The following is a 20,912-nucleotide window of genomic DNA, read 5'->3' as shown; positions in this document are numbered from 1 at the left end:
CTAAGCAAGCTGCAGCTTTGTTCCCTATTTCCAGTTTCTTTTTCTAATTACAGACAGCCCCTCCAGCCACAAGCAATGGCTGGTCCCCCGTCTGTCTGCTTCAAAACAGAGAAAGATATGAGCTCAGGATTACAGCATGGGTTATTTTCTTCCCTAAAGATCAGAGCTCTCTGGTCTCTTTCTTGCCACCATGGCTCAATCCATTGTACTAAGCTCACCAGCTAGGGCTGTCCCAAATTCCTAGAGGTTTTAGCACAGGTCTGCCCGTGCTTTGTAGTGCTCTTTGGAGCTGCCCAATACACCAGCTGCCAGAGCAACACCTCTTCACGCCTCTCAGCAGCATGGTAGCAGCAAGTGCTATTTCCACAGTCCTGCACAGTAGCGGTGCTCAGGGCTGTGGTAGCAATGTGAGATCCTGGGCTGTGTGCCCAGCATCAATCCAGAGGTTTACTCTTTTCAAGCCTAACACTCTGTTGGAGTATCAAATACAAGCTCCTGAGGGCACAACAAAGTATGAAGGGACACACTGAGCATAGAAAGAGGCACGGCATGAGCCCACGGTCTCAACACCAAGGGCAGAAAGAACTACACACATCTGGGCAAGCAGATGTGACCCACAGGTTTGTTCCTCAGCTTGACAGGAATTTTGACAACTATTTTTCCCAGCACTGTAGGGAAATGGCAGGCACTTTCCTCCCCTTGGTATTGAGGTGTGCTGTGTTTTCCTTTTAAATGAAGTTTATTACTCACTCATCCAGGGTTAGTCCTGGAAGCATGTATGCCATCTGTTGCTAGCATATCTAAAATTTATCTCAGAAAAGCTCTCTAGAAAAAAAGCCTATTAACCCCCTCCAAGAAAACCTAGCATGACAGCACCCAAGGAGGCTTATATAGTACAGTGCATGTTCATCCAGTAGATTTGCTGGTTCCATTGAAGAGCAAACGGCAACCATACTGGCAGCTATAATGGTGACATTAATACATACATTAATCTAGGACCTCTACTTCTAAACTGACTCATATCAGCATGTTTCCACTGTTAAACCAGTTATTTATCATCATCACCATCAAGTGTGTAAGGGGGAAGCAATTCAATTCTATGCAGTTATTAGATTTCTGGCTACATCCAGACACAAAGTACAGCAACACTCTTTGGCACCAACTTCATGTTTTATCCTTTAATACAAGCCAATGAATAATCCTCTAAAAGAGCAGAGGTGGAAACGCCCTTCATGGAAGAGCTAGCCAAATCCTCCAGTCGGAGGCAAGAAGAGATGATTATCAGTGATCATCATATGAAAAAATATTGCCTGTCTCCTGGCACCATGTAGCCATTGCTGGGTGTGGCTAACTCCACCTGTGATCTAAATACCATGTCACCTTATTAAATTTGGTTAATTTCAGAATTCCTCAGCACGGGATATGTACTGCATGCAGGCTCTATGGACACTGCTAAAACAGAAGCAGCAGAATAGCAGCATTCCCTGCAAACACAAAATTCAGAAAATTAAATGCCTCTGTTGACAAGTCTGTGCCCAACAGAGTCTGGCAGATTATATTTAACAAAATCTGAATCTAAAGATGTTCAACAACCCTACCAAAAAATAATAATAATAACAATAATCACTGCCACTTACTTAAAAAAAGAGAAGACAGTCGCTACAGGAAAAAGTGCGGACAGGGAACTTGACCTTCATGCGTCACCAGATTTCAGAGGGTCATATACATGGGAAAAACTAATCTGTAAACACAAAGTTTAAAGGATTTTGCCTGCAAAAATCACAGAGCTGGGTAGGAAAAGAACGGGAGTGGTTTATTTCAATTCCTGCCTTCTATTTCTGTCCATTAATTACGTCAAGAAAACCACCAAATGAACCAGAGACATTCAATTTGTTTCCTATTGCCATTAGGCATGTTAAAATCCCCAAACATAACAGCTTCCACATGCTTAACTACACAGATCTGAACATCCAGTGTTTTCTCCACATCAGTTGAAGATAGTGATAATGTTTGTCATGTGCAGTTTTGGGGACTTTGGGACACTGTGAACCTCAGGATGAGGACAGGTAATATCACAGTGGAGCTGCCCACTATTCCAAAATCTATAAATAAAACCCAACACTAGAAGAACTCCCCATAATCATTACAAAGATTTCTAGTTCAACAACTAAGTTGTTCGTGGCCTTCAGGGGCTAAGGGGATTTAAGTATGAGATGGTAGAAACAAACTAGGAGAAGCATCAGCCTTTCCAGCTGAAAGCTCTGCATTCCCATCCAAGGATAGAGCTGAAGCTCCGTGTGAGAGGTCGTTCACGTTTTCATGCAGAACTCCAGGGCTGTGTGCTTTGACATCTTGGGGTCTCTGTTATAGGGAAACCTCATCTGGGCTCTGCTCCACATCCTACCCTGTTCCATAATGCCTAATGCCACTCACTCACAGCTGTTCCTGACTCTGGGATGGGAGCTACATGTACCAGGGGCACCACACTGTGTTAAACAGTCCATCCACAGCCATCATTTTAAGAGAAATGCCTGTAGCACATCATCCTCCTTACCTCTCAGTGAGGGAGACTCCTATGTGGAACAAGCGATGAAGAGGAAAAACCTTTGAAGTGACATTTAAGTATGAAGAGGCCTTTCAGGAACTCCTCATTCCCCGGCAGAATCACAAAAATCAAACATCCAGGACAAGCAGCTCCATGGGCCCAGCACAAAGTCCCTCGTTCTGCTCTAGACTTTGTGGTTTACCTCCGACAGCCATGGACCTGTGTCCCCAAGGACCAGCATGACCCTGGTTACCCAGCCCCTGGCTCTCAGGACGTGAAGAGCAGTACTGACCTGTGGGCGAGGGATTAATCTCATCTGCTCTTTTCAGGGGCTACGTTCGCACCTCCTGGAGGTGCGACTCCACCGCAATGCTGTCCCTAAGAATAGTGCTCATAGCACCACGGTTACACTAGTCCAGATCTGGCGGATGAGCTGTTACTTCGGGGGTGTTTTCAGATGCCTGCCTCTGACGTCAGGCTGCGGGCAAGCACTTGGCAGATGGCTCCTACCTGTGTTCGCAGAGCAAACAGAAAGTCATCTCCTTGAAATAAGAGACACTGTGGATTTGTGGTCGTATTGCAGCGGCTAAAGGGGGATGCCCAGAAAAAGCAGGGTATGGCAAGGCATAATCCATCTGAGTTTGTCCCCCTAACTCAGTCCTATATGAGTTTCTAGGAGCTGGACAACATGGCCCAAAGCAAATCTTAGAGAAAACTTGGCTGTTCATCAGGAAGGTGTGCCACAACACCTGGTAATTCACTGGCACCCGTGTAGCACGGGGTATACAGACCGACAAAGCAGCTGAGAAACACAAACGGCCTTCCCAGGTGCTCAGATAAAGCCTTGCAAGGAGATGGCAGGAGGGCGATTCAGCGGCATGCTGTCCACCTGCAGTAGGGCAGTTTGGAAGCACACAGCTGCCATATGCAGACACATGACATAGTACTGTGAATGTGCTCAAGGACTTGTTTAATAAACCCGTGGAACAGGGCACGTGGTGATACTGAGGCTTTGTTTTCATAGGCAGTACGGGATAGCCATATGAGACCTGTTTTAAGCCTAGGAAGCTCACTGCCTCATCCCCCAAAGTGGGCAGCAGCCCCAGCTCAACATGACTGAGAAAGGCCCACTGGAAGGCAATGAGGTTACCTGGTGCCTGAAAAGATCTCATCCTGACTCTTGGAAGAAAAGGATTGGCCTAACACCAGAAATTGAAAGATTCATATCCAACCCACACTGCTTCTACTCTCTCTTTTTTTTTTTTTTTTTAATTATTTTTTTTTAACAGCTTTGGAAATTTCTTATATGTGCAAACCCTTGACCCGCCTTTGCCTCTTGCAACTAATAATAGAGTTCCAGTATCCAATCACACATACAGTATTCCAGGAAGATCTCTAGGAAAATGCACTCACTGGGCTGAGTTTTCCTTCCTTCTGCCTGCAGCCACCTTGATACAGAGCTGTTAATCAGTCGCACTGTGGTGAGTATGCATGGGGGCAGAAAGAGGTGGCGTGGCTTGCCAAACCTATTGAGCCCTGCCTCCCAAATGAACCTTGGACTTATGGTGTGGTCTTGTTGTCAGCCCTGTCTCTGGATTGTCTCCCACTACTCCCGACTGGGCTTCCTAAAATGGACCTAAAATGGATCATTACTTAACCTTGACTGGGACTGCAGTACGGACCCTGCAACCAGCCTGCCCCATCCGCTGACCAGGCACTGCAGGTCTGTGCCCCGGTCAGGGAGGACACTGAATGCACTGGGGTCACTCCAGCTCCCAGCTCATCCCCTCTCGTGGGGCTGCTCTGGGACAGTGATTCAGAGGTTGTTTGGATGGATCCAGCCAATGCTTTCCTAAATGCAGAAAGAGCAGGTCACTGCTGCAGGCACTCCTTCAGGAGCTGCTGACACCACTTTGCACATTATCAGAACACACTCCCTTCAACCTCAGGCATGACAAAGGTGGGAAACATTTGCAGGTTCAAGATGGGATCAGAGGCAGACATTGCTGCCTTCCTGACCACATACCAGCAAGGTCCCTGCGGATAACCCCCTGGGCATCCTTCTCAGACTGAAGCATGCAAGCACAGAGGGTGGAGCAGTCTGAGCCCACTGCCCCAGCTCCTTCCTCTCCCATGAAATTTCAAAGAAATAACCCAGCTGCCCCTCCAGCCCAGGGTAATGTGTATTGGCCATAGGAAGTTATATACATCCCCTCTATTTCACTGGAGAATTCATTAGGTGACCAGGGGAAACAAAAAGAGTGCAAGCAGCCCCCTCGCTGCTGGCCCTGCAGAAAGGATGCTGGTTTGACCCTAGATCCTGAACCAAGATGAAACTTGTCATTGACTCATGGGCCCTGCATTTCCTCTCCTATTGTCTGCAATCCAATTTCAAAGTTGTTTTCGCAGCCCTTCATGACGTCCCAGTGCAGCTGTGCTGAATTCCAATGTGAAAGCGAAGAAATAAAAGGGAGTTGGAATCAAAGCAAATATTAAAACCCTTCAGAAGAGATTTTGCTCTCCAGAATTTCCATGGACAGAGAGGTGCAGGGCTGGCCCACTGCGGTGGGTCTGTGCTGATGCGTTCCCCATGGTGGTAGTGCTGGGGACAGTGCAGTCAGGCTGAATCACCTCAGACAGGAATCGTGATAAATCCATTTAAATCTCACTGGAACACACCTGGCACCCTGCTTTTCACTTCATTTTGGTCATTATGCAGGCAAATCTCCTACAGAAGCCCGGAAGGATCTGTCTGCCTGAGGTGTGAATAAATACAGGATTAAGACTTGACTTTTCAATTTTGCAGACCCATATTGAGTCCATTTCTGTGCCGCACTAAGTGCCTTTCCATGTCACTTGTTCACGCTTCGATTCTGACTCATTCCAAACTAATTTTGTGAACTGGTGGGCAGTTCGTACCTTCACACTCAGCCCTTCCAGTTAACTGCACAGCACTTTGTTCTAAAGTTTGGTTTATTTTTTTAAGCTACTGTGTTCTTGCTGTGCAGGATAAAGCCAAGAATGGGGCTGCATCAGTCTGAGAGTTCAAGTTTCATCTTCAGTCTTCACACCAAGTCCAAATAAATCCTGACCTACCCAAGTACTACCAGAGTCACTGCTAGAAGCTGCTGCCCTTAACCACAGCAAAACTCATCAGAAGGCACGTAAGGGGCATCACCAGGTAAGAAACACTTCCCTCGCCCCTCTCTCAGCTAGCACTGCCTCCATTCACACAGATCAATGAGACCACACCAGTCTTCCATCCCACAGTAGAAAACACTTCACAGCACTCTGCATGGACAGGCCTTCATGTCCTCCTCTGAAACTGTCTCTCTGCCTCTGTGTTAATGGGATCTCTGCCATGTGTAGCTCCTATCCTCTTCTTTAACCATCAGCTTCCTGCACCATCCAACCCCTCGCGTTGTTTTTTGATGAACTGAGGGAGCAAAGCTGCCCTCTGGATCCTCCTGCAGGTCCATGTGTGATCTGGACGTGCCCTTGCATGAATTGGCAAGTGCTGCTTTCCGCAGTGCATCGCATTCCTGCAGAGCTGGTTTGAGAGTATTCAGGAGTCTTGCTTCACATCAGGAGACCCAGCCTCCAGAGCTGATGTCACCCTCCATACACAGTTGATTTTTTTTTCCTATTATTTTTTTCTCCCCATTTCTTCCTTCACAGATAACCCATAGACTTTGCACCGTGCAGGGAAGATAACAACAACCGACTCGGGGCCAGCACACCACCTCCAGCTGCACATGCCCACTTCCCTGTTCTCACCGAGGAGACAAAGCAGCTCTGTACTTTTGATCCATGCCTACACAAAAGAAACTGTCTTTTTAGTGAAAGGCCCAAACCTGTGTGCCAGCTGTGACATACAGCCTGGCACAGCAATACACTACACCTCTGTTTGCATTTCCCTTTCTTCTCCGCACTGACCTTTCTCAGCAGCTGCCTCACCCTGAAGAAACATTTACTGCCTCACCTAGCTTTGTTACAAGAACCTGTTCTATAGGTTTTATGGCTTACATGGCTTTAAGTTACCAAGTAAAATAAACCCCATCCCTGTGGCTTTCACTGTATAAAACACTTTCTAAGGTTTGTTGTATTTCTGTTTCCTTCTAGTTTCTGCCCAATATCCCTTATATTCAAGTGCAATAACTCAGCACATCCTCCCTTCTGTCTTGAGAGAAGACAAGACTCCTGGGCACAAGGACAAGGGCTAACTGTCCTCACTGTGGGACTGAGAGCTGGAGGACTGCTCTTCTCCTCCTGGCCCCTCTGATCATCCTGCCCACTTGTGCAGATTCTCCTGGCCCGAAAAGCTGAGCACCACCATGAAACAAGGAGAGCACAAACACTTCTGTGGTTTGTATATGTCAGATTAAACATATACAAGTGCGAACACATCTTGAGGAGGGAGGACCTCAGCTGCAGGAGACGGAAATTGCTCCATCCACAAAATGCCAGCATGCTGAGAGCCAATTGAACCTAACATCTGCTGGACCTGAGCACCCCAGGGCAGGGTCTGGAGTCCGGATGGTCTTGGTCCTTCCTGCTGAACCAGAACCTAGTGCTCAGCAGTGTGACCCCACAGCAATCACAGAAATCTGAATCTGGAAGGGGCCCGGATTTGACCCTTCTGATGGACTACAGCACTGCTAGAGTACAATGCATATGCCAAAGCAATGGGAGCTTCTCTCTTTTGGCCATTTCCAGATGTAACCACAGGACCTAAATGAATTTATGAGCATGGTTAGTAACTGTCATGCACCATGGCAATGTGATTTTAGTAAGTGGAACTTTTGTCAAGACTTATTGGAAATAAGCAGCCCAGGACATGATGTTCAGCCCTGTACAGTATTGGCAGTGCTTGCATCGTCATAAAGCATTTTTGTACTTCATGACCCACCCACCTACCTACTCAGGATTTGGCTCTTTCTGGACAGTTTTCTAAAATTTTTAAGCCTCATTCTACACCAGACTCAAGAAATCATGAGCCATAGCTGACTAAAATGAGGGGTATGATTACTGAAACTCGCAGCCAAGGTTTAACAGATTATATTGAGCTGGCTTTTTGGCTGCCTGTGCTTTCACACCTAATTAATAGACTCTTATGGAAACTATCCAGAGCTCTCACAGTCCTCACCTTGATTTTGGTTATTTGCAAACCCTTGGGCATGTAAGCAATCAGCTGGGAAGCAGTGGCATGCAGTTAGCTTTATGAATGGCTTTTCACAAAAATTGACTCAGCACCAGAAGAGTTGCTTGCTCTCTCTGCCCTGACCTCATTGTACATCTCCCTCTTGCTTCCCTGCCCCACTGCTGCCCATAGTCCACATTCCAATCATCCCATGAAAGATCCAAAATCCACACATAGAGGCAATGCCCACCCCAGCACTGGAACAGCAGGTTCTATGCAAATCAAATGCACTTTCCCAGTCCTAAATCACCAGGCTTGATAAAGCATTTGTGCTGCATAGTCCTTTACATATACTAAGCACAACATATTTCATATTCGGGATACATGCAGCAGCTCTGTGCCTAGGAACTCTCTAACCTGTGTAGTTCATGGATGAGAGGTGATTACTGAAGAGCATCCAGTTCATGTTGCAACAGATCAGCTACATTAGAGATTTTAAGTCAAACCTGTGGCAAGTCAAAATTTCTATCTCACAAGAAATCACACTATTCTGAAATGTCGAGTGTTTCCAGTTACGAAATTACCAAGCAAACATCCGCAATGTTCCTAAAACAAAACACGATTCAAAGGAGCTCCTGAGTAAAGCTGAAGGATGAATTTCACCTCTGGAATTCAGATATGCAGAGGACAAAAATTCACAAAATTCATTTCAGTATCAGTTGGCAGCTGCAAATGTGTTGATTGCCCAACCAAGGAGGTGACCCTGCAGCCAGGCAGTACAGGTCTACCATCTGGGCCAGCCCTCCTCTGCACAAAGGGACAGCAAATGGCCCCCCTCTGGAAATCCAGCTCAGTAAATCAGAGCCTGGCAGACCTGGGTGACCGCCAGCCCATGCCATGGTACGTCTTGGAGGCACAGATTTCATGGCACAACGGTAACCCAACAAGGCTGCTAAGGAGCTGGAAATAAAAGCTGGCAGGAAGCCACGAAGGCCAGACTCAAAACCTTCCTGACAGAGAGGATTTTGCTGTGAGAGCTGAGGAACTGACACATTTCCTTTCATGTTTTACTTTAAATGAAGCCACATTTCCAACAGAAATCTCCCCCCAGGTTCCGTTATTGAAAGACCTTGGAGCCTGATCCTGCAAACACTTGGCTGACAAACAATTTTCTGGAAGTGTAGAAAGCCACTGCATTGTGCTCCTCCAGCATTAGGCCTCCTTTGACTGCCCATTCTCAGGGCTGACTCCAAAGACAGAGCTGCCCGTGAGTGACTCAGAAATGAACCATCTTTCTGACGTGCTCCCTGGCACATCTACCCCTCCATCTCACCACAGGGCACAGCAAAAATCTTTGCCCAAGTCTTTCTGGTAAGCCCAGGGAATTAATCCTCTTCCCTAAGTGTAGGCTTAAACCCATTGCTTGTGGAGTCATAGCCAGAACTCACTCATGTCGTGTCCTTGAAACATCGAAATGAACACGAAGGGAGAGCGCCTTGTAGTGAGAAGACATGAAACAGATGCAGCAGCATCTGTCACTGCATCTGCACAGAGCAACATATGCTGGTTACTTACAGCATATTCAAACTGCAGGTTAAAATCCCGTTTGTTTGCTTGAAGGTGTCTCTCTTCCTCTGCAAAGAAGAAGAAACAAATCAGATGTGTTTGAAGGTAGGCAGAATCAATACCGGCACAAATGAATCATCAGAAAAATCAAGCAGAGCTGCTGAAAGGTAATGTCAATGGGAATCTGTACTCTGTGCTGAATGTCCCATGTCAGGGAATTGAAGATGCTGGTGGCACTGATAAAGCAGTGGTTTAACAAGTTGTTCACCTTCTCTTGGGCAGGAATCACCATTCAACTAGTGCTGATCAATATGAATGACATGAGATGAAGCCCTGCTTCATCTCCTCCCCTTGAAGCCTCTAGAGCTGTTGCCATGAGCCTACTGTTGGCGCCCTTCCCCCAGTACATCCTTGCATCATCCCACCACAGCTATCCTGAAATAAAAAAATACTGGAAGGGGTTTCAAGGGGTCACCAAATCTACCCTCTACCTCAAGGGATGGTCGTGGCTGTCAATCTCAGTAAATGCCCTAAAACACTGCAGTGATGGCTATTGTTTTGACTGCCTCTTCCAGGACTGCAGTGTCCTTCCCAGGGGGAAAGTTTTTTTCCCACTAACGTAAAACTCATTATTTCAATTTAAACAAATTGTATCTTGTCCTGTGATGATCAAAGGTGCTCTTTCTGCTTCCTGTCATTTCCTTGTACTACTTGCCAAGGACACAGAGCCCAGATGACTTTGTTATGTAGTGAAGGCTGCTAAGCCTTGCTGTAGTTTACTCTTTGGAAGAAAAGGCAATTCATTTCTTTAGTCACTTCTTAACATGTTAATCTCTCAGAAGTGGCATCATTCTTGATGCTCCCCAGTGGGCTTCCCAGCTTGTTCACCTCATTCTGGAAGCACAGCACCCAAAAAGAGCCTTAGTTTGCAGCTGGGGCTTACCAAAGCTGACAGGAGTACAAGGAACACTCCAACTATCTTAGTGACAACAAATATTTAAATGGAAAATCTCCTAGAAGTCATTTAAAATAATATCCTTTTGCACCACCAGCACTTGGATGACAGTGTGCCAGAATAAAATCCATTTTGGCAGATCCTTTCTGGCAGAGCTGATGCCTCATCAGGCAATACAAAACTTTCATTTGTCCTTATTGAACTGCATCCAATTTTTTTCAGACTATGTCTTCAGTTAGTCAATTCTAATCCTATCTTTCGGTGTGCTTGTAGTTCCTGCCAGGGTGGTACCATATGCAGATTTACTAAGTGTGTGCTTTATTCTGCCAGACAAGACGGAAAATATAATACTGAATACCAGATCCGGGATACATCTATGATGACACTCTTGAGTTTCATTACCAGTCATTGATAACTACTCTCAGCGTCTGAAAATAATAATAATAATAATAATAAGGTTTGGCACTCACTCTACAGTGAGTATCTCTCTTGAGTATCTCTATCAGTGAGTATCTCTATCTTGAGCATCTCTCTCCAGTTTACTTGTAAAAGTGCTAAAGTGACAGCCAGGACACATAACAGCTATCTAAGGCTTTTTCACTAGCCCTCGGGCTACCACTAACATAGAATTAATTTGGGTTTGATGTAGTTTTTCTGGACTGCTGGCTGTTAATTATCTCTTCCCCCACACACTTCTAGTTACTTTGAAGTGGTTTGTTTGACTCTTTCAACCTTTACCCAAGAAGTGAGGCCTATATATCTGTAATCACTCAGCTTTTCTTTTTCCTTTGTTTCAAGGTAGGTGCTATGCTTGCTCTTTTCCCAGTCTTAGGAACCTTTCCTGTCTGTGCTCCACAAACTCCCTAAGGCAGCAGTGCTCCAGGCCAGTTTCTACCTTACTCAGCTGACCCATTCTTTCTATGTTCCAGCCCCAAAGCTCTCCCTTTCTCCTCTGTTGATGGCAACTAATGTGTGAGATGCCTGATAAAAGAAAAAATATATGTATCAGATTTCTTAGCGTGATTTGCTGATTTTTTTTTCACTGTATGGCAGACATAAATCTTCTTTGATCTTCCACCTACTAGAAGGGTTACTAAAACCCAGAGAAACCAATCTTTACAGAACAAATTGTATTGTCCTTTACATCCTCGCTAACTCTTTCTCACTTTGGGCCTTTGCCACACGAGTTTGTGCTGGATAAAACAACCTGCTGTGCTCCTTCTAGAGGCATCCTGCCTGTTCAGTCTGAGGTGACTGAACAGCTTGTGATTCCACCACTTCATTCACCCTCCTGAGCCTCTCTGAAACATGATAGCTTACACTTCTGACCTTAATACCAAATATCCAAGGAAATGACTTTAGTTCTCCCCCATCTCAGATTTCTTTCCCATGAGATATGAGTGACTAGTTCTTCATATTTACCAATAACTCCATTCCTGAAGACTGCTTTGCTCTTGTCGCTTTTGCTCAAGCATCATGCTATCATTTTAGCATCATTCCCATTCACACTGCCTTCTGCTCTCACATGCCCAGTCAGCTCCTCCCTGTTGACAGGAATCAGTTCTGGAACAACTTCCTCCCTACCTGCAAAAAATTTTCCACCTCTGCACCAAAAGGTCGGGCCAGTTCACCCCCCAAGCAAGCCAAACATGTTGTATTCCCCTCTGCTCCTTCCCAGCTCCGAGTCTGCATAATTGTAATTCGTTGTTTACCACCATGCCCTATCTTTCAGAAAATTAGATTAACTTCTCACAAGGACTGCCCTTCCTGGTGTGCTATGCCTGTGTTCCTTACCCGTGCATATCATTACTCAGAGATCTGTGATTTGCTCATCTCTTTCTCCACACTGGATCTCAGAGCACATGAACATAGATGGAAAACATCTCTTCCCCTGCCACCTCTGTTACCCTTCCAGAATAAGCTTTATTCTTTTCTATTAATATTCCAGCCTCATGAGTTCCAGCACGTGTCTATTATACCTATTAAATGATGTATTAAGACATCTAGTTCTTCCTGTTTATTCAGTCCTGCATTAGCAAGTGCCTAAGCTATTCAGGGCATTGAACTGCTGCTATCCTTCCTCCTTTCCCTCCAGTAACCTTATAAATAACACCATTTCCCTAATTTTTAAGCCCTTTTACAGATCACCAGTGTTTGTCTCTGCCTATGGGCTGTTTTCATCAAGCCCTCTAATTACTAATTTAAGGCCTCTTTACTAGGTTAGCAGGTAAATGTGCTTTTCCTTTTCTTCAGGAGCATCTAGCTGTGTCAAGCATTTTTGAAACATCTCCCATATGTTCTGACTGGGTGATTCAGATCAACACAGAGACTTCATTTGAGATCCTGAAAATGCTTAATCTTGAACTGCTTTCCTCGGACACATTTCTCTGCTTCTACAACAGGAAAAACAAGATGCAGGGAGATCAGAGTAACCTGTCCAGAGTTCCAGAGGAAAGCAAAACTCCAGTGGTCCATGCTGGCATGGCTTCGCTTATTATATTATGCCCCCTTTCAGGAATTTACTTGAGAGTAACTGCTGTTATCAACATAGATGACAGATAAAGGTACTTGTTAAAACCAGGTCTGCCCAGGTGTTGCCCCAGACAGATCTACAGAAACCCATGATGGACAGAGGCACAAAGACATCCAGAACTGCTCCTCTAAGCTGGAGCCCTGTGGGTATTTACTCCCATCCTATGACACAAGCAATGGCACGTGGCAGAGCCTCAGGGTACCCGAGAAACTTCTGAGAGGCTCTTCTGTTCTCGATGACCACCTCTTCTTTGTAGGCAGGGCAGTCCTCTCTGTACAGCCAGGGGAGAGACTGGGAAGATGGATTTTGGGCGCTCCCAGAAAGTAGCCTGGCTTCTCACCAAGGTGATTGATGCCCTCCCCAAGAGGAATGGATTGTATGCCAGACAAACAGCTGCCAGCAGCTTAGGGATGGCACAGAAATACCAAGCAGTGGGACTGGGAAACACAACAGCACATGAAACTTGCTCAGGGCACTGCTCTCCTGGTAGGACAGTGCCTCAGGGCAGGTTTTCAGAGACTAACCCACTTCTGAAGGCCTCAGATAGCCATAAGCCTACTTCAAATGACTGGAAATCCTCTGGCTGGTGATAGCACATCTACCTTGAGTACCAGGACCCCTCACTTTCTGGAGACCATAGCTCTGAGAGGCAGTGTCTCTAAAGGCTAAGATAGAAGGCCAGCTGCTATCAGCAAGATTTTTATCTTCCTTTCTGGATAACAGCCAACACCTTTGCTAAAGCAAGAACAAATTGCAAAGGGTGCCTTGTCTGACAACACCAGCAAGCAGAAATTACTCCCCTGTATCTGCCCTGAAGGAGAACCACCACTGACCACAGGCACAGGACAACACTGCCTCAGTGGTTTTATTTTGTGCCAACAGAGAGGCCCTGATGCTATCTCCTAAACCACCAGTTTCTCTTATTCTTCTGAAACTGTCCAGGCAGAAATGAAGTCTCTTGCATGATCATTGGAAATAAAAAGGTAGAGAAACTCTATAATTGCCCCAGCTATTCCTGGAAACTGCAGCTCAGGGTATTTTGGCTGTAGGTGCAAGCACACATGTCTTATCATGTGCTGTTAATTCTAGAAGCATTGAGGAAAAAGGTAGGGGAAAACTGAAAAGCTATCAGAATAGAAGTTTTTCATTTCTTGAAACTTTTTTTTTTAATCTTATCTCTGAGCAACTTGTATTAAACTTTCTGCTTCTGCAAAATGCAGTCACAAATCACTGGAAAGAAGGAATGGGATTTGTGCTCCAAGTTATCATTTCACTGCCACTGAAAACTATTTTAAATTATTCATCAGTGGAAACTCAGTATACATAAGTATGGCTTCGTGCCCAGTTCTTGGTCTAACCACTGAGACCAAGTCACTGGGAAAGTGGCTGTTTTCTCAGGCAGACAGATTTAGGATCTAAACCACAGAATAACATCTGGATTTAATAACATTAAACCCATGCCAAAAATCATCTATAAATGTAACTGGCCAGCCCACCAGCCTCCTCCGTTTCAGCCTGTTGCACGGAAAAGTCCTGCAAAAGGTTAGATTCAAGATCTGGTCAGAGAGTCTGGAAATTTTCTCCTGGTTTATGTTAAGGAGCATGTGCCAAGAGCAATGCTTTAAACAGGCCATTGGAAAGGGTTTGTAGAGATCAGGTCTCGTGGCTCCGAGGAGCAGGAGGTTAAGATCTGCCTGGTTTTGCCAAGTCATATACAAACTAGGGCCTGATATCTCATGCATGAAACAAACACAGCCCAGCTAGGGGAGTGCCGGGGTAACCAAGCCTGACAACAGAGCTGAAACAACATAAACTCTGTAAAAAATAAATAAATAAAAAATCTCTGCTCCACCCTTTAAACAAGTGGCTTCAAAAGCAAGAACACTGTGCTGGATCAGCTGCAGAGACTGGCATCCTGGAGCTGGGCTCTTGCCCTCGGCTTGCCTTGCAGAGGGGCTTTTAACAAAGCTGTTAACCTTACCAGTGCCAAGCTGTAGAAGCAGCAGTACTGTTAAGCTGTTATGCTTCCACCATATCTCCTCTCTCCTATACTGTTGTGGCCTCTACTGTGGGGCACCTCATTTTTCCCTGTGTGATCCAGCTTTCAGTGTCACCTCTCAGCGATGGCACAAGTGCCACCTGGCATGCAGCACCCGGGAGATGACCTGTCTCTTACAGGCAGAGCATCCCTAGCCCTTATTTCTGGTCTTTGCTGGACTGTTACTCCACATGCACAATTAACTAAGACCTGCCATGGTTCCTTGACACCTCTGTCCTCCCCCTCAAAAAAAAAAAAAAAAAGAAAAGAACAGCGGCCATTAAAAAACAACTCCACGGGAGAGGGCAAATCATTACATTAGTACTAGGTAAATAAAATTGCTGCTCCTGGAGAGGTTACTAGGCAAGCTATTAGCCAAATTCTCCTTTCACCTTGAAGCAATAATTGCTCCTTTTTGAGAAAGGACGCACGCAGCAAAGTTCCAAATTTGCATGTGCTGTACCAGGGCAGAGTCCCCACAGCTAGGTTAAAGACAGCAGGCTTATTTTGTACAGTATATATAATACAATCTCAAATTCAGAACACAGCCGTGCCTCGCTGAGATCAGAGCTGCACTGAGTGAGCTCTACACAAAAACAAAACCAGCAATCTTTACTCATCCAGCCCAGTGTTTTAATAGTGATCAGGGAGGACATGGGTGAAGGGAAGAGTGAGGTGAGGGGTCTGAGCCTCACAGCCTGCAATATCTAACTCATTCAGCTGGCCTGGGACACAGGGAAAAACTGAACCCTCATCACCTGAAAGTCAACCTGATGCTCTGAGCTACCTGGTGGCACAAAACCAAAGCCCATCCCTGGCTGGAAATGCAGCCAGAGTCAGCCATGGTGCAGCCAGTGTGTGTGTGGCTGGAGGAGAGTGAGACCAGGTGGGACGGAAATGGGAAAGGTGAGGATTACAGCCCAGCCCTGCCCAGAGCAGGCACAAGCCCAGCTGCACGGCAAACAAAGGTATTTTTTATTATCGACTCAAAGGAGGGGTTCTCTGGGACTCGGTTTTGTAAAAACGTGTGTTTTTGAAGTGCAGATGTCCCTTCCTCTGCAGAGCCCCTCTGGCTGGAGATGATATATGCTGGCAATCCCATGCATTTTCATCTCTGAAATGGACTAGCTTGTACTGAGTGTGAGGGATTTAATTTAAAAATCCTGAGGCAAGACCATTCAGATACACCACCATAAACGGATTTAGCCTATTCCCTCCTGCCTTCTCCTCCATTATTAAATGAAGATCTTCTTTATCGTATCTTTTTGACTCAGAAGAACTAGAATCCTCCTTCCTCCTGAGGAAATTAAATGCAAGAAACATGCTTTTGTGTTCATGGACTATGTTTCTGTGCCTGGTACAGAGTTCAGCCTGCTGCTAGCACCAAGGGAATGCCATACAGTTTTGCCAGTATAGGTAAAATATTTCATATGATCCTGGACCAGGTATTAATGCAAGATGAATTTTTTACTGGCATTGCTAACATAGGGCTCTCTTAAGAGATGTGCTGAGATGTCTCTATTTTCATATGGCAGATGCAAGGTCTGAAAGTAAAAATTTTTGAGGGTGAACAGGAATTATTTCTGTTTCAAGTCCAGTAAATGTTTAATGTGATGCTAAAGTTCAAGATTAGATCCTGGCCTTTTGTAGAAACAGTATTTGATATTATCACCATAAGGAGAGAGAAAACAAGAAGAAAGGGCTCCAAAAAGATGCCTTGGTTTGCCCAGGATGTACCACACTTGTGGCCAAACAGGACTTCTGGGACACAGGCCTGGAAGAGGTGCTGGATAACCTTACACCAGAAAGTTTTCCTTCTTCTTTTTTTTTTTTTTTTTTTTTTTTTTTTTTTTTTTTTTTTTTTTTCTGGGATGGGACAGCGGCTGCCTTGCCTCTCCCTTCCTCCTTCTCCTGTGATAATACCAGCTCTGGTTCGTCCTTCCCTTCCTCCTCCCTGCAATGTCTCACCCACCTGCCTTGGCTCTGGGCAAGGGCTGGGGCTCACCAGCTCTCAGGAATGCCTTGCAACAGATTATTTCTCAAGAAGCATCTGCATCATTTCACATTTGTTTTCAGCCTACTTCAGAAGGATAAATAACCACTTTAAAATATTTCTGCAGTGGGAATTCTGTCTTCTTCATTTTGAAAAGCTTTAATTTTGGATATATATATATATCTCAATTTGATTTAGATTTTTTTTTTTTGTAATACTAGTTCAAAATAATTTGACCAATATCATCATGCCAAATAAAGCAGATGAATTAGTCATTTATTTTTATTTTGAAAAAGTAGTCTACCAGTGACTGGCTGGCACATATTATATCCTTTACTAGAAAATAGTATCTCCTAGACATGCTGGTAACACCACAGCTTGACACAATTGCACATGCTGTTAATAACAGCGACGCACAGTTGATAGGAAGTGATGTAAATTCATAAAAATAAATACAGCTCTGAAACAAACTTTGGGAAGTTTTACAATTCACAGTTATTTTTCTAATGGGAAATTAAGTCAAAATAAATATATTTTTCATACTCAGCGCCTGCTGTGGGGAGGTGTTTCCTATTGGAGCTGAATGGGAGTCCCAAAGGCCAGCCAAGCTTCAGGTCCATGGAGCCAGTCTTGGGCTTCCTTCTCCATAGGGAGCTGCTCACCCCTGCTGAGCTCTGCCCAGAGCCTGGTGCACATATCCTGGTGAACCTGTGCTGAAGAACAGGCTGTCCCCAGCAGCAAGAAGGAAAGCCCAGTGCAGCTTTACAAAAGCCCTGTCTCAATTTATGCCCTTCCTCTCCCTCTCACTGTGCCCCTAGGCTGGGCTTATAGAGGCAAAGCTGCAGAAATGACTGCTCTTGCCTTCAAATTGAGAAGCACTGCTTGGTGTGCACCAGGAAAGGAATTTACACCATGTAACTTGCCTAGTTAAACTGGACTTCTCCTGAAAACGCTCTCCTAATTTTGTTTGTACATGGAAACAGCCACGTCTTGCCGAGGAGAAGCAGCAGAGTATCAGTGCTCCTCATGGGAGGAACCCTGAATTTCAGCTGGTGAAGCCTGAGGTAATCCATTCCGTCCTGCAAAAGTCACCGGAGACCTGCGCTAGGGGTATGAGGTTGGTTGCCACCTGGCTTTGGTTTGGGGATGGAAAATAAGCCTTTCATTGGGCAGTTCTGTCCTGAGATTCCTCCTGAGGAGGACTAAGGACTCCTCCGAAGACAAAGGTTCCATATACATGTACTACACAGTTGCATTAAAATAGTAGTTCAACCCTGGCATTAACTACAATGAAACATTCTCAAAGAGCAACCCTTGATTTTTTGAGGCTGCAAGGCAAAAGAATTAAAAAATAAAAGGGAGGAAAGAACTCTTTCTGTTCCCTGTTATGGAAGCTCCTCAATCCCTGATCACCTCAGTCTCCCTTATCCTCCTCTGAACTTCTTCCAGTCTGAATTCATTGGTTTTGAACTGGTGATCTAAAGCAGGTAAAATGTGAATACAAATGATCTTTCTCTATAAAACATGTTATTTTATATCTAGGAAGAAATAAGTCTCTTAGACACTTGGTTGAAGATGGGCTGAACACTGCTGTACTAAAACCCAAACACAAGGCCAAGAAAATAATAGATTTTTCCTGATATAGCAACATAATCTTTTTGGTAATCAGAACTACCCCCCTGCAAGTGCAGATGCCCTGGGTAGACAGAGGCTCACAGACAAGCCTGTGTTACCTCACCTCCAAAGCCGATAAGGAGAAACCTCAAGTGTGGCAGAGATCCCTCCCTGGGGGCAGTCACCACCTCCTCTTATAAGACTATCAGAGCAGCAAATGGTTGGCCCCATCCTAACCCCAGGGCTCACAGACTGCCCTGTGCCAGGGAAGGGGAACAGCAGCACTGCTGCAAAAATAAACCCTTGGGAAAATGTTATTGAGTCTTCTGAGCTCAGAGAGGCTGGAAAAAAAAAATCTTTTTCATGTCAAAATATGAGTATGGCACTAATCTCTGCATTCATCTGATAGAAGGAGGAATGCCCTGGAAAGGCAAGGTAAAAAGTTTCCCTCTTCACAGCATCTACTGACATGGGTCCAAGGCCAGAGATCACACCCTCATCCCAGGGATGGAGTGATAGATCACAAGATTTGATTCAGTTACCCCTGCTGCAAAGCCCTGGTGCTGATGGAGATGCACGCTTAGGGACTGCAGGGACCTGGCCCTCTGCAAGGACACATGAGTAGCCCTTCTCTTGGGCTTCTTCCTAGCACACATCTCTAGACAGTTTTTTGCTGGAAACCTTGGTGAGGACTGTGCTGTGCAAGGCATCTGCTCCCAGTCTCCACACCCCTTTGGTTCAGGGTCTGTTTTGGGATGCCAAGTGGAGCTCACAGGGAGGGAGTTGCACGGGCTCTGGTTTCTGTCCCAGGGTTGGTGTTCCCCCTGTGGTCCTGGGCTGCTCTCAGCCTGCACAACTGTGCTTTGCCCTTCTTCCCACCCCTCATTAAAATGAATACCTGGGCCATTGCAATTAACACATTTCATCATCAAAAGAGTGCATCAGACCACCACATAACTTTCTTCTAGCTTATTTTATAAACTGCTTGGGAGAGCATTATGCATCGCTCCTCCACACCCCCTGTAGGAGATCTACCTAGAAAGGACACCAAAAGCCAGACCATCAGAGCATACAAACTTTGCAGCTTGTTCTGTTTCAGCTGTCCTCCTGTTCACTGGCACAAGGTCTGCAGCACTTCCCCAAGGCAGTATGAAATGCAGGAAAAGCAAACAAAGTGTGTCTTCCTCTGCCTGCTCCGTAGGTGTAGGGCATGCTCCCAAACATGCTCACTAGAGCTTGCACTTGTTTTGAATTTACATTCCTTATGTTTCCACCAGTGGCAATGGTATTACCAGACTTCACTCACCTTTCAATTTCTTCTTTCCAAATTTTAATCCAAATAGAGACATCCCCAAGCTTTATTTTAGTCCAACTCCATGGAATTTCTGCAAGACAAAAGAGAAGGCTGTTCAATGTGGGTTTCTATCTCCGCAGCACAACACGATGCCACTTATACACATAATTATGGTGTGTTTTAAATGATAAACCATCTCAGGTCTGCAGGTTGCACTGCATCAATGTGCTACCTTACCTTGGGCATTTTGATCTGTTCATCTCCTGACATGGCACAGAGAAAGGGCCAGGGATGGAGAGTCTAAAAGGAACATTCCTGCTCCTTTGGCCCTATATGAAAAGGAGAAATACCCCCACTGGGCTTGCACCTTCGGTGCAGAGGAACTGGGTGCCTACCCAGCAAGACCAGCCTCCCTGAGGAGGAGGAAGCAGTGGGAAGCACTGGTTTCCTGTACATCTGCTGGTGCTCAACGTGTGCTGGCTCACGCTGCTGTCTGTGGCTGGTCACTCTCATTCATGTTTGGGGTGGACTGGGTTGTATAGCTCTGAACAAAACTTCTCCCCTGCTCACTGCAAGCCTCCTGGCCCCCAAAACAGGCACCAGGAATGCTTTAAGGCACAGGCAGAGGAACTGAGCCTTCAAAAAGTTACATCAAAGTCTGTTGGTAGTGAAACTGTTGGTGTTCCAAGTATCGGACTGTTTGGAGGAGTTTAGTGGTTATGTTGGTGATAACAACATGAAAGACCCCTGAGCATGGGAAAAACCAGCACTGCTTAGCATGCCTGAATCAACATGAATGCTGTATCATTGCTTAACAGGACAGTGGAGCCATGGTGAGATACTTGAGGGAATTGTGATTTATAAGGAGCAAGTTTTCTAGGTGACACAATTAAGAAAAACTTTGATACTGCTTATGTTTCATGGAAAAAAAAAATATAAAAAAAATAAAAAATCTGGATAAAGAACACTTAAAAGAGAGTTCCCAATGACTTGCAGATATGTCACACCATCACAGACAAAACACACCACCTAATTCTGTCTAATTTCAAAGCAGCACTTATTTAAAATCCTATCCTATCTGTGCTAGAGCAAGGCTGTCTAAGGAGAAAAATATAGCAGATAATGGCCATATTTTGGAAACACACAGTTGTGAACGCAGCCCATGCCACTGCCTAAATGCACTCCTGATATATCACTGTTCTGTGATGGAAAGGATGTTAAGGAAAACCCTGCA

General features: G+C 45.3%; 1 protein-coding gene across 3 annotated transcripts in view; it reads right to left on the bottom strand.

Annotated features, from left to right (window-relative positions):
* LOC311426877 (phospholipid-transporting ATPase ID-like) overlaps positions 1-20,912 on the bottom strand; it is an 86,711-nt gene that overhangs the window by 42,766 nt on the left and 23,033 nt on the right. For all 3 annotated transcript variants that reach the window (XM_084503660.1, XM_084503659.1, XM_084503661.1), the window contains 2 exons: positions 19,691-19,769; positions 9,261-9,319 (listed from right to left, as the gene is read on the bottom strand). In XM_084503660.1, coding sequence (XP_084359786.1) covers positions 9,261-9,319; positions 19,691-19,733 — 102 coding nt within the window. In that variant the 5' untranslated portion in view covers positions 19,734-19,769. The remainder of the gene's footprint in view (positions 1-9,260; positions 9,320-19,690; positions 19,770-20,912) is intronic.

This window comes from Aythya ferina, assembly GCF_964211825.1.
Source record: "Aythya ferina genome assembly, chromosome: Z".
Taxonomy (NCBI): domain Eukaryota; kingdom Metazoa; phylum Chordata; class Aves; order Anseriformes; family Anatidae; genus Aythya; species Aythya ferina.
Note: the sequence above shows the minus strand (reverse complement) of the source record. Positions and strands in the feature narration are given on the sequence as shown.